This window comes from Crocuta crocuta, unplaced genomic scaffold, assembly GCF_008692635.1.
Source record: "Crocuta crocuta isolate KB4526 unplaced genomic scaffold, BGI_CrCroc_1.0 scaffold340, whole genome shotgun sequence".
NCBI classification, from domain to species: Eukaryota; Metazoa; Chordata; class Mammalia; order Carnivora; family Hyaenidae; genus Crocuta; species Crocuta crocuta.
Genome location: NW_027530642.1, coordinates 2,541,928 through 2,557,550, shown reverse-complemented (window position 1 = coordinate 2,557,550; position 15,623 = coordinate 2,541,928). Strand labels below are relative to the sequence as shown.

General features: G+C 49.0%; 2 protein-coding genes across 3 annotated transcripts in view; one reads left to right on the top strand and one right to left on the bottom strand.

The window, feature by feature from the left end:
- ANXA6 (annexin A6) overlaps positions 1 to 10,984 on the bottom strand; it is a 51,023-nt gene extending 40,039 nt beyond the window's left edge. Inside the window, exons 1-2 of one of the 2 annotated variants that reach the window (XM_077768996.1) lie at positions 10,852 to 10,984; positions 321 to 364 (exon numbers count right to left, since the gene is read on the bottom strand). In XM_077768996.1, the coding sequence (XP_077625122.1) occupies positions 321 to 338 (18 nt within the window). In that variant the 5' untranslated portion in view covers positions 339 to 364; positions 10,852 to 10,984. The remainder of the gene's footprint in view (positions 1 to 320; positions 365 to 10,851) is intronic. The other variant, XM_077768995.1, reaches the window with a different exon arrangement.
- Positions 10,299 to 15,623, top strand: part of LOC144235482 (platelet-derived growth factor receptor-like protein) — a 20,555-nt gene continuing 15,230 nt past the window's right edge. Inside the window, exons 1-2 of the mRNA XM_077769048.1 lie at positions 10,299 to 10,499; positions 10,574 to 10,667. Coding sequence (XP_077625174.1) covers positions 10,299 to 10,499; positions 10,574 to 10,667 — 295 coding nt within the window. The remainder of the gene's footprint in view (positions 10,500 to 10,573; positions 10,668 to 15,623) is intronic.

Sequence of the window (15,623 nt, the reverse complement as noted above, 5' to 3'; positions counted from 1 at the left end):
TGTTTTATTTATTTCTAGGAGAGAGAGAGAGAGAGAGACAGTGTGAGCAGGGGAGGGTCAGAGAGAGAGGGAGTCACAGACTGAAACAGCCTCCAGGCTCTGACCTGGCAGTCAGCACAGAGCCCGACACGTGGCTCGAACCCACGAACCGCGAGATCATGACCTAAGCGAAAGTCAGACGCTTAACCGACTAAGCCACCCAGGCGCCCCTCTCCTGCTCCTTTCTAGATGAAGGTACCAGGGATCTGCGGAGAGGGCCTAGTGACTCCGGGAACCCAGGCAAGGTGGAGCACAGCCTCAGGATGGGAAAGGCTCCTTACCTGTGCTGGTTTGGCCATGGTATCAGGTTCTGCAACAGATATCACTGTAGAGAAGAAAGAGACCCATGAGATCTGGTCCCCTCCATTCTTCCCCCCAATTTCCTCCCAAGGGAGGTAGGGCCTCCTCTACTGTTTCCCAGCTGCCTCCAGCCCTTTTGGTTAACTTACCCCCAGACCTGCCTCAGGACCAGATGCATTTTTCAGAAGATAATGAACAGACTAGCTTGTGTCCAGACACTCACACCAGGATAGGAAACAGACTGGGAACCCAGGAGACAGGGTGTGATCACTGAAGCACAATTCCTCCAGGCCGTGCAGGATACTTGCCCAGATGTCCCACCCTCACAGCGATCCTTCCCAGCACCAGAGTCTCCTTCGCCACAGAGGAAGAAATGGAGGACGGGGAGTCAGGGAGGTTGCATCATTCACCCAAAGTCACACAGCTCAAAAATGAATGCAACAAAGTCCAGATTCCAGAGTCCATGCTCTCTGCACCACACATGCTCTATATCTAAGTTACCAAGAATGGTTCCAGAGGCCAGGGCTTAACGTTCTGCAGAGGAGAGCGCTCAAAGGGCTCTGGGCCACCTGTTCAAATATCTGAGGGGCTATCGCTCCTGTGGAAGTCCGTGAGCATTTCCTTAGCACCTACTCTAATTAGGCACTGCTCCAGGCACTGATGATACAGCAATCAATAAAAGGGATTTTTTAAAGCCCTGCTTTTCTGTGGCCTACTCCATAATGGGGAAGAATAACAAATACATATGGCAAAAAGTAAGAAGAAAAGATAACGCTTGGTCAGGAGAGAGTGACATGGGGTACAAGCCCAGGCTGGGTGATCAGAGGATCGCATGAACCACGCGGACCCCTGGGGGCAGTGTGGTCAAGGGACCCAGGGTGGCTAATGTGGCAGGAGAGAGCGAGGGCAAGGGACCAGCACTGAGGGTTTTTTTGCCAATAGGACAAACAGGATACATGATCTGATCAAAGGGGGTATAGGAGACAGGGTCTAGAGTGAAGAAATAAGGAACAAAAATGTCTTACCTGAAAAAAAAATGAAAATGGAGCTGTAACTGGTTTGGAAATGGGAAGAGAAGGGAGATTAAGCTAATAGCCCTCAGCAGGAAGGCAGAGATAGAAGTGAGGCAATTTTCCTGGGACAGAAGGAGAAGGAATTCCCTTAATTGATGGAATTGGTGCGTTCCATTCCAGTCAGGACCGTACAGCTGGGTCTTTTAAAACCATGTCTGTGTATTACTTTTTAAAGTTTTTTTTTAATGTTTATTTATTTTTGAGAAAGAGACAGAGTGTGAGCAGGGGAGGGGCAGAGAAAGAGAGGAGACAAGAGACAGAGAATCCAAAGCAGGCTTGAGGCTTTGAGCTGTCAGCCAAGAGCCCGACGCGGGGCTGAAACTCATGAACAGTGAGATCATGACCCGAACTGAAGTCAGACTCTCAAACGACTGAGCCACCCAGGCGTCCCTTTTTAAAAGTATTACTTTTTAAAAGTAAGAATAATAACCTCGATCAACTCCTATAAGGAGTTGAACTAGAAGAGCAGAAACTAGGGTATTTTAGCTCAGTGCTTTCCTGTTCTCCACATAGCCCACCACCACCAAACAAACCCAAAAAGACAAAAAAACAAAAAAAAAACCCCAAAAAAACCACTGAAGGGAAGTCAGCCCTTGACCTCAGTCCATAATCCTGCTCTCTTTCTGGGGCACTGGAGTCGGTGTGACACAGTAGAGAGAACACAGGTTTTGGAGTCAGACGGACAGAACTGGATTGCCACTTCTTAGCTACGTGATCTTGGGCATATTGCTTATCTCTGAGTTCAAGTTCATCTCAAGTACAAAACTGGGACTTTCCCTTTGCTCACTCGTAGGACTGTTGGAAGAGGAGACATTAATTGAAGTCAAGGGCAGGACACAGGAGGCCAAGTATTCACTGCACTTCTGGGCTGATGGGGCTTTGACGTGTTTACCTGTGTCCCCAGTGTCTGATCATGAGTCCCCCAAACTGCAGTCGGCAGAGAGACAGGAGGCGGGGCTGGGAGTGAACAGCAGAGGACACAGATCTGTCTGCAACCCCAGCAGAGCCTAAGGAAACCCTGCTGTTTCCCTGACAACCAGGGGCCCCTGGGTACAAACATGCAACTCTCACCAGGAAATAGACACCCCCCCATGGAGGAGGGGGGGCCACATCTACCCCAGGGCCTGGCGGGGGGGAGCCAGCTGCGGGGTTTCCTGAGCCTGGGTCATGGTGTGGGCTGAGAGTGAGGGATCCCCAAGGCCAGCATAGAAACGGACGGAAAGAGGCCCGGAAGTCCGCTGAGGCAGCAAGGGCTGAGGCCTGTCACCTGCACCTCCAGTCTGGAAGCATTTTCCTTTGGCCTTGTTGCTGGAAACTTCAGCTGCTGGCTGTGGCCCAGGCCCATCTGGACGAGAGCCCTTTCCAAGGAGAGACGGCTTAGAGGAAGGGCCTCCAAATCTTTGGGAAAATATCCTCAGCTTAGAGAGCAGTTTGTGTGTGTTTCGTGTGAGTCACGTCTTCTGTGTACACAGAAAGCAAGCTTCTTCCAGAACTAGATGTGGAGATTGCAGTTGGGGGGAGGGGAGTGTGGGGAGGGGAGATTGAATCTCCAACAGCCCCCCCTTGTGTGCTCAGGGAAGCTCTGGAGCTAATCACAGTGGCGCCACTTACCCTGGCTTTACAAGGGTCTCTGACCCCTCCCAGAGCAACCCAGACTGTACCTCTCAAATTGGCTGGCTGAGTAAACGTGTTCTATACAATGTTTCAGAATCCCACAGGGCTCTTAACCATCCACTATTTCAGGCCCCTCATTTTCTAGATGAGGAAAAGGCATTTCAGGGAGGGTAAGTGACTTGCCAAGGCCCAGACAATGGCCAGTATCTATGCTTCCAAGCCCCAGGTCATAGCCCCTACCCAACTGTGGACCCTGGCTGCAATGAGATATTAGGAGAGCCCAAAGGCAAAGACCCAGGTCTGATTCCCAATCTGTCTGTAACCTCAGCAAGGCAGGTTCTCTCTCTGGATCTCAGTTTCTTCATCTATAAAACGGGGATAATATCACTCTCTTTGGGAAAATCCAGAGTGGAGGAGAGAGGCTTTTATAGAGTTCAACCATGAATTTTCACAGCAAAATCTAGAATATTCATCTCAGGGGGGTTCTCTCCCAGGTCACAGGATTCATCTCTGTCTCTAAGCCTCCCCCCTACCCAATATGCTAGTTCTATCGTCCTGGCTGAAAGAGCTTTATAAGACAGGCAGGGATGACCATTCTAGACCTGTGTGTCTTTCCTCCCAGGAACCCTGAACCTCTTCTGAATTGGATATGCAACAGGGTTCATCGTGGCTGATCATTCCAGAAATCCATTCAAGGGGGGAGTACCTGAGTGGCTCAGTTAGTTAAGCATCTTACTCTTGATTTCGGCTCAGGTCATGATCTCAGTTTGTGAGGTTGAGCCCCGTGTCAGCCTCTGTGGTGACTGTGTAGAGCCTGCTTGGGATTCTCTCCCTCCCACTCTCTCTGCCCTTCCCCTGCTATGTGTGTGCATGCCTCTCTCTCTCTCAAAAAAAATTAGTTTATTATTTAATTATTAAATATTATATAACAATAATTTAATTGTATAATATAAATAATATTATTTAATAATTAAATAATTATTGAGAGACACAGAGCACAAGCTGGGGAGGGGCAGAAAGAGAGGGAGACACAGAATCCAAAGCAGACTCCAGGCTCTGAGCTGTCAGCACAGAGCCTGATGCGGTGCTAGAAGTGAGATCATGACCTGAGCCAAAGTCGGACACTTAACCGACTGAGCCACCCAGGTGCCCCCCAATTTTTTCTTAAATCTATTCAAGGGTAGAGTCTCCTAGTGGCTTTGTGCTACTCTGGCTACCCCTTGCCTTAGTCCTTGAGCCTGCAAGCAATCAAGTTTCCTTCCCTCCCCTTTGGGAGCTCCAGACTGATTCCAGGAGGAACACTCTGGGGTAGAGAACATGCCAGAGCTGGGAGGACTTAAGGCTCACCACTGCCCAAGTGAAGACCTGGGGAAACCACACAGGACAGGGGAAAGGTCTTGCCCAAATCATGCGAGAGGCATGGGCATTGAGGTAGGACCTTGCTGGGAGTCACAGCTCTGCTCCCAGCGTGTGGTTTGGATAAATGATCTTAATTGAATCTCAATGTCCGTATGTGCAGAATGCACATAAAACTTACTTCCAAGTACTGACAAATAAATGAAATAGTGGGTGAGGAGCCCTGAGCACAGTGCCTATTACAGAGTAACATCTTTTTTTTTTTAATGTTTTTTATTTATTTCTAGGAGAGAGAGAGAGACAGTGTGAGCAGGGGAGGGTCAGAGACAGAGGGAGACACAGACTCTGAAACAGGCTCCAGGCTCTGAGCTGGCAGTCAGCATAGAGCCCGACACGGGGCTCGAACCCACGAACCGTGAGATCATGACCTAAGCGAAAGTTGGACGCTTAAGCTTAACCGACTAAGCCACCCAGGCACCCCTACAGAGTAACATCTTAATAAATGGTGGCTTTTATTATGATAAAATCAAACATTTACAATAGAGGCAGAGTGGCATCATAATCAAGAATGCAGGCTTTGGGGGTGCCTGGGTTGCCTAGTTGGTTAAGCATCCAACTTCGGCCCAGGTCATGATCTCACAGTTCGTGGGTTTGAGCCCTGCGTTGGGCTCTGCTGACAGCTAGTTCAGAGCCTGGAGCCTGTTTTCGGATTCTGTGTCTGTGTCTCCCTCTCTCTCTGACCCTTCCCTGCTCATGCTCCCTCTCTCTCCTAAAAATAAATAAAACATTAAAAAAAAAAAAAAGAATGCAGGTTTTGCAGTCATGGCCTGAGTTCAAATCCAGCAATTCCAGAAAATTCCTAGCTTATGACCTAGAGCAAGTTCTGTCATTTGTCTCTGACTCAGTTTCTGCATCTGGGAAATGCTAATCTCATAAGGTTTTTGGTGAAAATTCTACAAACGAAGGCGGGTAAAATACTCAGCATGGCCAGGAACACACTAAATCTGTAATACTTGGTGGCTTCTGTTATCAAGGTCGCCAGTAGTAGAGCAGTGGTCTCTAAAGTGGGGTACACCACAAGCCATTGGGGTGCAGGACAAAAATATTACAACTTTCTAAATTTTTTTTTTTTTTTACCTTGTCCTTTTCTTTTGCATTTGTGTTACGTATATACAGTTAAAGACGCATGTTAGGGGTTCGGGCTGATAGATGTGCACAGTCAGGAGTCTGGACTTCAAGGGAACGAAGCAGATGGAGGAGACGGGATGTCAGACCGAACAGAAGCACCAACACAATAAAAAGCATTTCTGTCCTCAAAAGGTATCTTGTGTGCTTTGGAGGAACAGAGAGTATTTTTAGGCGGGGAGGCAATGCTGCAGATGAGGGGGTGAAACCAGGTGTGTGGGGGGAAGTAAATGTGAGAATAATCAAAAAATAACACGGAAGGTCACGCAAAATCTCAGCCAGACCTCTGTGCCCCAGGACAAGCCTGGGGACTCTAACTTGAACCATGTCACTCCTTGCCCACTTTTTCCAGGGACCTCCTTCAATGAAGACCATCCTAGCTCAGCATTCAAGGCTCACTACATGCCTCCTGATTTCCCTTCCCCTCTCTCTTCTTCACGCACCCCTTCAAACCTAAGCCCACACCCCCTTCTACCAAGAATTTCTCTCTAGCCTTCTAGCATCAAAACCAGTGCTTTTCAGTTCTGGCTTCAGTAATACCACCTGGGGAGTTTTTCCAATTTACTGAAGCATAAGGTCAATCCCCAAAGATTCTGACTCATCGGTTCTGAGGTGAGGCCTAGGCTTTGGTAATTTTTAAAAACTTGCCTGAGTGATTCTTCCAACTCTTCCAGGAAGCCAGGAGAGATTTCTCTTTCCTTTCAAACCCCCCAGTACTCAGAAACCACCTATATTAGACTAGCTCGGGTCAACCATTGTGGACCTACCACTCCTCAAGTAGATGGCGGATGCTTGCCTCCCAGGTATTCGAGGAAAAAATCGACTTCAAACCCTCCAGGTTATCTTTTTTCTTTTTTTAAATTTTTTAATGTTTTATTTTTGAGAGAGAGACAGCATGAGCAGGGGAGGGTCAGAGAGGGAGAAGGATGCACAGATTCTGAAACAGGCTCCAGGCTCTGAGCTGGCTGTCAGCACAGAGCCCGACGCGGGGCTCGAACCCACAAACCCTGAGATCATGACCTGAGCCGAAGTCGGACACTCAACCGTCTGAGCCACCCAGGCACCCCAAACCCTCCAGGTTATCTGATTCCAGTCTGTCTTTGAGCTATTTTACAGCTCGGTAATTTGTAGGTAAATGGTGGTAATGTGTAAAATAATTCTTATAGACATGCTCATACTATTCTATCTGATAAAGGTCCAATTAATTTCCCTCTCCTGCTGGCAAAACCAGTTTGCCTCCATTTGAAAATTCCTTTAAAAAAAAAATGTCTACTGATTCTCTTTCAAGCTGGTTTAACATCTGCATGTCTAGTCATTAGTAAGTTAGCAGAATAAAATCATGGCACGTGATCATTTTTAGATCTTTTGAATCATGATTTTACTGTTTCTTAAAAATTACTGTATCTGCTTCTTCGCTGCACCTCTTATCATAGTGTATGACTCATAAGGATTGTTGGGTGAAATGCAATGAGTTGTTTTAATGCTTTCTTTAGTGACCCCCTGGGCGGGAGAGTTGGTGGGGAATCACACAGTAAAAGGACATCTAGCCTAGTGGTTTTCAAACTGTGCTTTATTCCACATTTTATAACCAGGAGAGGAAATAACTTGAGGGGTTAAGTATAATCTGCCCAATGTCACAAAGAAAATTAGTGATTAAGCAGGGGCTCATTTTTCAAAAAATATTTACGGAGCATGTCCACTGGATGGAGATGGGGGTAGAATAAAAACAGACCGATGAGTCGCCCACCCAAACGAAGTTGTCAACCTACTGCAGTAATCTGCAATTGTTGTGATACCACCAGTAACACGAGAGAAAAACTTAAGCACTCGTCATGAAAAAATATATTTTGTAAGCATGAGATTAAAGGCATACCTAGGAAGAGGCCCCATTTCTTCCTGTATCCCAGAAAGTCATCTTCGTGCCCCCCACGATGTGTGCACCCGACTTCAGGGGCCCCTGGCCTATAAAATCAGGATCTTTCCCTTCCCCTTTTCATGCTGGCTCCAGCATGGGAGGCCCCAGCCTGCAGGAAGACCCCAGGATCAGCCCCACTGGCCTCAGGGAGCTTGCCTTTGATGAAGCCCTGGGAAATGCCATTCCTGGCCCTGTGCCAGGGCACACCCCCCGGCTCAGGGCACTCGGGTTTCTTAGAGAGCAGTGTCTTTCCCTCTCCTGACCCAGAACCATTGATCTCAGGGTTGGGCAAGGCTCCAGGAGATCATCAGGCTGCCCGGGTTTGGAGTTGAATAGGCCTGGGTTTGAACCCCAGTTCAGGTCGCTTTTGTGAGAGACGGCAACGAGTCGTATCTAACGGGACAGAAGCTGGAGCCACACTGCCCAAGACTGAAGCCTGACCTGCTCTTTGGGAGCTGTATGGCCTTGGGTAAGTACTTAGTCTCGTATGCAAAACAGGATAAAAATAGTGCCCAGCTCAGAGGGGGGCTGGTGAGGACAGAAAGAAGACACACCTAGAGCTTCGAAGTGGCCCTGCTGACACACAGGAAACACGATGTTAGTACTGTTTCTTCCCTAAACTTTTGAGGGCTGCCTTCCCACATCTACAAAATAGGCATGGTAACAGCATGTAACCTATCAAGGGTTCAGCCAGGGCCTGGCAAGTTGGAAGCATTCAATAAATAATGCAGGTTACGATTTTATTATTACTTCATATAATAATAAAATTATTACTTCAGATAATAATAAAATCGTAACCTGCCTTATTATCTGTTTTACAGATGAGGAAGCTGAGGTGCAGGTCACCGGTCTTCTCAAGCACCACACCCTCCTGAGACGACAACGGTACTTGCTTCTCTGGGCACAGCACTCTACAGTTTACAAGGCACTCGCACATCTGCTGTCTTAGAAACTCATGAGGGTATCAACCTCATCCACGTTTTACAGACGGGGAATCTGAGGCTCAAAGAACCCCAAAACGGTCATGTCACCCTAGCCGGTCTCTGCGGGAGCTTCTCAATCCCAGGAGGAAAGGAAATGTAGTGGCTGTGTTCCAAGCCAAGAAGTTTATAAGCATAAAGTCCCCACCCCCACCAAAGACTCCCTCTTCTCCATTGTGGAGGTGGGGGGTGGGGTGGGTGTATGGACAAGACCCGGACTTGCATGCTCAGAAATCAGGGTACAGACCACATCCTGTGCCTTGTCCCCACCCAGGAAGTGCCTTGGAGAAGCTGGGTGGGGTGAGGCTAAGTGATACTATTGGGCCTCCCCAGAAAATCCTAGAATAATACAACATGAAGAGTCGTACGGCCTGCACCCATTCTACCAGCTGGATGCCCTAGACACCTCTCTTCCCCTTCTACAGAGGAAGGAACTAAGGCCAAGAAGGGTAGATGTGCCCAGGGCCCCAGATACTCAGAGGCCAACGCCGAGGCTGGCGCCTGGTGGCCCACAGCTCCTGCTGTGTGCTGCACTGCGGATGCTCCACCAGACGCTGGCTGCGTCCCAACCCTGCAGAACTCCCCCACCCCGTCCCAGGGGTCAGCTCCAATAGGCAGGCTCCTGCACTTCCCAAGGACAGCCCCCCACTTTGCACCCTGGTATCCACGTTCTGTCCCCGGCAAGAGCTATGGCCCTTAGCCAGGAACCGCAAATATTTTCTGAATCCGAGCAGCCAGCGCCCTGGGAACAAAGGGTGGAAGGCAAAGGAAGATGGATGAGTGACTGTCACAGCTGCAGAGGGGGATGCGTGCCTGTGCCTCCCTCCCTGGCCCCACCCAACTCCCAGAATCCTGAGTCTGAAAACAGATGAGTCCTTGAACACCAGCGCTGGAGGCGGCAGCCAGTATAGCAGCCTTTGCTGTACGGAGGGTTACCTAAGGGGCCCAGAGAGGGAAGGGTCTTGCCCAAGGACCCCTCCAGCACCTGGAACCATAACCCTACTTTCCATGACTCCCAGGCCAGTGCCCTCTGCATGGCACAGGGCCTGCCAGCCAGAAGGGCAAGGTCTGTGGGAGCTGCAGCTGAGCCAGTCATTCACCTGAAGGGCCAAGCAGGACAGGATATCCCTCCTGGGTCAGTGGGACTACCAAGTAAAGGTGTGCTTTGGGTGGGGCAGGAAGGGGGAAGTGAGGGAGCAGAGGGAGGAAACCAGAGTCCTTTCACCAGCCGGGGAGCCATATGGCCAAATTTGGCATTGTCAGGAAGACCCAAGGGGGTTTAGAGAAAAGGAAGGGTAGGGGAGGAAGCAAAGGCTGGATTCTCTTAACAAAAGCCCTCCGCCCCCGCCCCTTCCCCTTACTGGGCCTACAAGGGTGGGCCAGGCTTCGGAGCCTGTAGTCAAGACTTCCCAAACTTGTAATCATTGCAGCTGACAAATAAATCAGCTTTAACAATAGCCATCATTTCCACCAAGAGGGTCTGAGTTCATCAGCTCCGGACTTGGAAATTGAGGAGCAGAGAGGGAAAGCTACGGACTCAAGGTCACACTGCAAGTCGATGGTGGAGCTGGGATTGGATTCAGGGTATTTCAGTCCCATGCTGGTATTTTGGGAGTTATCTGAAGCCCCAAGGGCTTTGGTTAGGCCTAAAACAGGCTTCCGGAGAGCAGAAAGAAGGGTGGGGCCTCTGTCCTTAGAGCCCAAGTCCCCTTTAGGCCAGCGGTGATCCAAAGGGGACAGGCGGGACCCTGGGGTGTGAACAAGCCAGTCCCCCATCGGTCTGCACACAGAGCCCTCTTCCCAACAACACCTACGAACTGCTGCACAAGCAGCTGGATGGTACGACTCTTCCTGCAGCCTCAGTCTTCGTTCGGCCTCAGCCACACCCTTCTCTGCGGGTCCTTAGACCCCTGTCCAGCCGTCCCCAACCCCATGTCTTCTAAGTCTCTCCAGCCCCCGCCCCCTCCCAAAGCACGGCCAGCGCCCATCTCTGAGTCTGCCCAGGTGACCCCAGCCCCTGGCCCACACCTGCTGCAGGTCCGCCCGCTCCTCCCCGCTCCTCCCCTCCGCTCCCCTCCCCTCCTTTCCCCTGTTGCCCTCCCCTCCCCCAGCCAGAGCTCCTACGCCTCTGCCTCTACGCTCGGGGCTCTAAATTTGCTCCACTGCGTTCCCCCAAGCACGTTCAGCCCGCGCGACCCTCCCGGGGTACAGCGCCCCCGCGCTCCCGCCCCCCTCCCCGAGGCTCCCCACCTGCCCGCACCCCTCCTAGGAGCCTTGCGGGAGGCACAGGTCAGCAATGACTGGGCGTTAATTGCCCGTCCCCGCGTCCCTGCAGCCCCCAGGAGGGGGTCCACTGAAGTGATCCCCTCTCCGGCCTCAACCCACTCACCGCGCGGCGGAGGCTTCCTGTCGCGGGCTGGGAAGCGGAGGCGCGGACGCGACGCGGAGCTCGCAGGGTGGGACCCCGTTAGCGGAGCCGAAGCAGCAGCCGCAGCAGCAGCAGCAGCGCGGGGGGGGCCGGGAGGACAGCGGGGGGCTGCTCCCCCGCCGCACACGTGGCGCGCAGAGGCCAATCGGGCTCGCCCCGCCTCCTCTCCTCCACCCCCACCTCCCAAGTTCATTTGCTCCTGGAATCTTAGAATGTCACCAGCCCGGAGAGGCCCAGCCTGGAGGAGAACCTATGTCAGTGCTCAGACCCCTCAAAGACCTAGAGAAAGTAGGGGGATTTGGCCAAGGCCGCTCAGGGCCAGAAGTCAGGGCTTCTGATTCCCTGGTCTGGACATTTCTCCCCCAAATTCCTAACTACTTGCCAAAGCTTTGTTGAAAAACAGAACATCGAGGCTTGACAAAATTGAGGTCAAGCACTTTATCTGCCTGATCAGATTACATTCCTCAGTAGCCCCATCAGACCGGTGACATTACTTACCCACTTTACGGAGCAGGAGAGCCCAGAGACACCCAGGTCTTTGACCAACGTGGCACAGCTAGTAAGTTGTAGGGCTGGGATTCGAACCTGGACACAGAGACTCCAGAGCGACACATTCGAGCTTGACCCAGGGGACTGCATAGTTCAGAGGAAAAGCAAAGAGACCAGCTATTAAAATCGAGGGCTGTGTGGAAAATTCTAGAACATAAAAAACAATAAACTATTTGGGAATACAGAGGAAATTGAGAATGTTGTCCCCTAGGATATTTGTAAAGACTTCCTGGAGGAGGTGGTCCTAGAGTAAAGTTCAGTAGTATATCCCACCCCCCACACCCACTTAGAAGTTCTGCTTGGGTGGGGCGCCTGTGTAGCTCCATCAGTTAAGCATCCCACTTCGGCTCAGGTCATAATCTCACAGTTCATAAGTTCGAGCCCCATGTGGGGCTCTGTGCTGACACCTCAGAGCCTGGAGCCTGCTTCAGATTCTGTGTCTCCCTCTCTCTCTGCCCCTCCCCTGCTCTCTCTCTCTCCCTCTTTCCAAAAACTAAATAAACATTAAAAAATTTTTTTAAAGAAAAAGAAGTTCTGCTTGGGTGAAAAGATGGACAGATGGCAACCCTGGGCTACATTCTCAGCTGTTGAGTTTGCATGAGCAAGAGACACTTAACTGCTTTGAGTATCAATTTGCTCATCCGAAAGATAGGGATAACCAAAGCTTTTTCCAATGGTTGTCCTCAATCTGTCACCAGTTCAGAGTCCTCTAAGACTTCTACAAGGAGACCTGGTTGGAAAGTATGTCCTTTCATCTATTTGTAGGGGCCAAGGGCAGGTTGCTCCAAGATGAGCTACTTTAGCATGAAGATTATTTTGAGTTAAAAGCAATCTGTACCCAGTCGATTCAGGAAAAGCTCTTTACCTCCCCCTCAACTGCCTAAATTTACATTGGAAAGAGCCTGTACCAAGAAGGGAACTTTTAATAAGACATTCCAGTTTGCCTAAGAAACTTATTTTTGTAACAGGGCAACCTTTATTTTCCAAACATCTCCCACCTTCCTGCTAATGATCTTCCCTAGACCTCTACCCCTCTCCTTAGCTCATGTAAGTGTCATGTTGCTTCCATGCCTTTGGGAGTTCCATGTCTATGTGGATTCTCCTTACGTATGAAACTGAATTTGATTTTTTCCTTTAATCTGTCTCATGTCAATTTGATTCTTAGTCTGGCTAGAAGGACCTTGAAGGGCAGAGGAAATTTTTCCTCCCCAACATATTCATTCTCCCAACAACATTTAGTGAGTACCTGCTGCATGCCAGCTATTGAGCTAAAAGACGGAAGTCAGCAAATAGGAAGTGGGGCCCTGACCTGCCCTCATGGGGCGTCCACTCTCACAGAAGACAAATGGTTGGGTCATTGTTACAATAAAGTTGGACCGTTGTAATCGTAAACTGTAAAGTACAATGCTGGCCCACAGCAGATGAACCCAATCTAGGTATCCAGATGAGAGTATATTGACCAGAAAGATGAATACAATCTAGTGGAAGACTAAGAAGAAATTAAAATAATTATCTTATGACGAGATCCATTAAAAATGAACCCCCAGGCCCAACATGGTGTCATTGAGGCTAAATTCACAAACCATAGCTTGGGGATTAATACCTAATCTCTTTCAACCTTGCCCAGAAATGTAGGCTTAATGGGTCAGTTAGGAATTTTTCAATCAGTGCCAATGAATCTTCCACGGAGGCCCCCCAAAGAAAGAGGAGATAATCTACAGGATAAGACCCCTTGCTTTTCTCCCTAAGGTAAAGCCACCTTGCCTGGGATACCCCTTTTCTTTTGATAATAACTTTCTTGCTCACCCTCCTTCTATAAAAAACCTTCCATTTTGTGCAACTCTTCCAAGCTCCCCTCTACTTCCTACATTGAACGTTGCCCAATTCATGAATTATTTAATAAAGCCAACTAGATCTTCAAATTTACCTGGTTGGATTTTTTTTTTTAATAGATCTTCTGGTAGATGAAGCAATACCTTCTTAGACAGATTATAAAGGGGCTGGCCCCACTAAGAATGGAGGTGGTGTTCCTCAAGCATCATAATAGTATCTGCTGTTCATTGAGCATTTTCAGCAAGCCAGGCAGTGTTGTAAGAGCTTTACTTGTGATGTCACATTTAATCTTCCCGATTCATAAGTCAATCCTTATTCAGGACCTACTATGTGCCAAGCACTATTTTCAGAGCTTTATCAACAAACAGAATGAAGATATCTGCTCTCGTGGCCTCGGCATTCTAGCGGAGGGGAGATAGACACACAATAAGTAAACATGACAGTATCTTAGTAGGTGACAAGTGACAAGTGCTGTGGACAAAAAGAAGAAAAAGCAGGTGAAGATTCCCAAGATAATAGGAAGTTGCAGGGGCGTTGGCAGAGGCCTCCACAAGAGGGAGAGCTTTGAATGACAGTGGGGAAAAGGTAAGGAAGGTAGCCAAGCTGTAGGAAGAGTGTCTCAGGCAGAGGAAACAGCTGGAGCAAATGCTTGGAGGCAGCAGTAGGCCTGGAATGTTCCAGGAACAGCAAGGAGGCCAGTGTGGCTGCAGTGGAGGGAGGGGCAGGGGGAGTACCAGGAGAGCAGAGATGAGGAGGGACCCAATCAAATGGGGGCGAGGGAGGGGGCTTGTGGGCCCTTGTAAGGACTTCATCTTTTACTCTGAGGCATTTGGGGGGCTTTCGCAGAGTGTGGAGCAGGGGACAGACATGACGTTTATTTTCTTCTTTCTTCGGAGATAAATTCCCATAACATAAAGTCAACCATTTTCGAGTGAACAATTTAGTGACATTTAGTACATTCACATTGTTGTGCAACCACCCACTCTGCGTAGTTTCAAACCCGTTCCACCCCCTCAAAGAAAACCTGTATCTATTAAGCAATCTCCATTCTCCCCTCCCCCAATCCTTGGAAACCACCAATTTGCCTTCTGCCTCTATGGATTTGCCTATTCTGAATGGGTCATATAAATGGAATGGTACTATATGCGTCCTTTGGTGTCTGGCTTCTTTCACTTAGCATAACTGTATTCAGGTTCTCCAGACAAACAGCACCAACAGGGTATATAGAAATCGATATATAGAGGAGAAGACTTATTATAGGAATTGGCTCAGGCAGTTATGGAAACTGAGAAGTCCCATAAACTGCTGTCTGCAAACTGGAGAACCAGAAAAGCCAGTAGTGTGATTCAGTTAGAGTCTGCAGGCTTGAGAATAGGGATGCAGTGGAGGAGTGGTCTGAAGGCAGGAAAAGATAGACATCCCAACTCAAGAAGAGAGCTGCGGGGCACCTGGGTGCCTCAGTCGGTGAAGCATCCAACTCCTGATTTTGGCTCTGGTTGTGATCTCCAGGTGCTTGTGTTCCAGCCCTGTATCAGGCTCTGGGCAAAGTACACAGAGCCTGCTTGGGATTCTCTCTGCCCCTCCTCTGCTCTCTCTCTCTCTCTCTCTCTCTCTCAAAAATAAATAAACTTAAGAGGGAGAGAGAGAGAGAGAGAGAGAGAGAGAGAGAGAGAGAGAGAGAGAGCGCACTACATTGGCCCTCTCTTTCCCATTTGTCATTTGTTCCATTGGGCCTTCAATGGATTGCCTGATGCCTGACCACATCGGTGAGGGCAGTCCTTACTCACTGCACTGTACCTGTCTCAGGGAATCAATATGCTAACCGTCACAGACACACCCAGAAATGATGTTTTATCAGCTCCCCGGGCATCCCTTAGCGCAGTCAAATTGACATCTAAAATTAACCATCACAGTAATGGTCTTGAGGTTCCTAAATGTCGCAACATGTATCCATACTTCATTCTTTTTATGGCTGAATAATATTTTATTGTATGGATATATCACATTTTGCTTACCCTTTCATCAGCTGATGGGCACGTAGTTTTTTTCCTCTTTTTGGCCATTGTGAGTAGTGCAGCTATAAACATTTATGTACAAATACTTGGTTGAGTACTTGTTTTCTCTTACGTGGTTACTAAGGGTGGAATTGCTAGTTCATATGCTAATTCTATACTTAACTGTTTAAGGAACTGCTGAGCTGTTTCCTTAGAAGCTGCACCGTTTTATATTCCCACCAGCAATGCACAAATGTTCTCCATGTTCTTGCCAACCCTTGTTATTTTCTGGTTTTTATTTTTTGTTTAATGCCATCCTAGTCAGTGTGAAATGGTATCTTGTAGTTTTATTTTCTG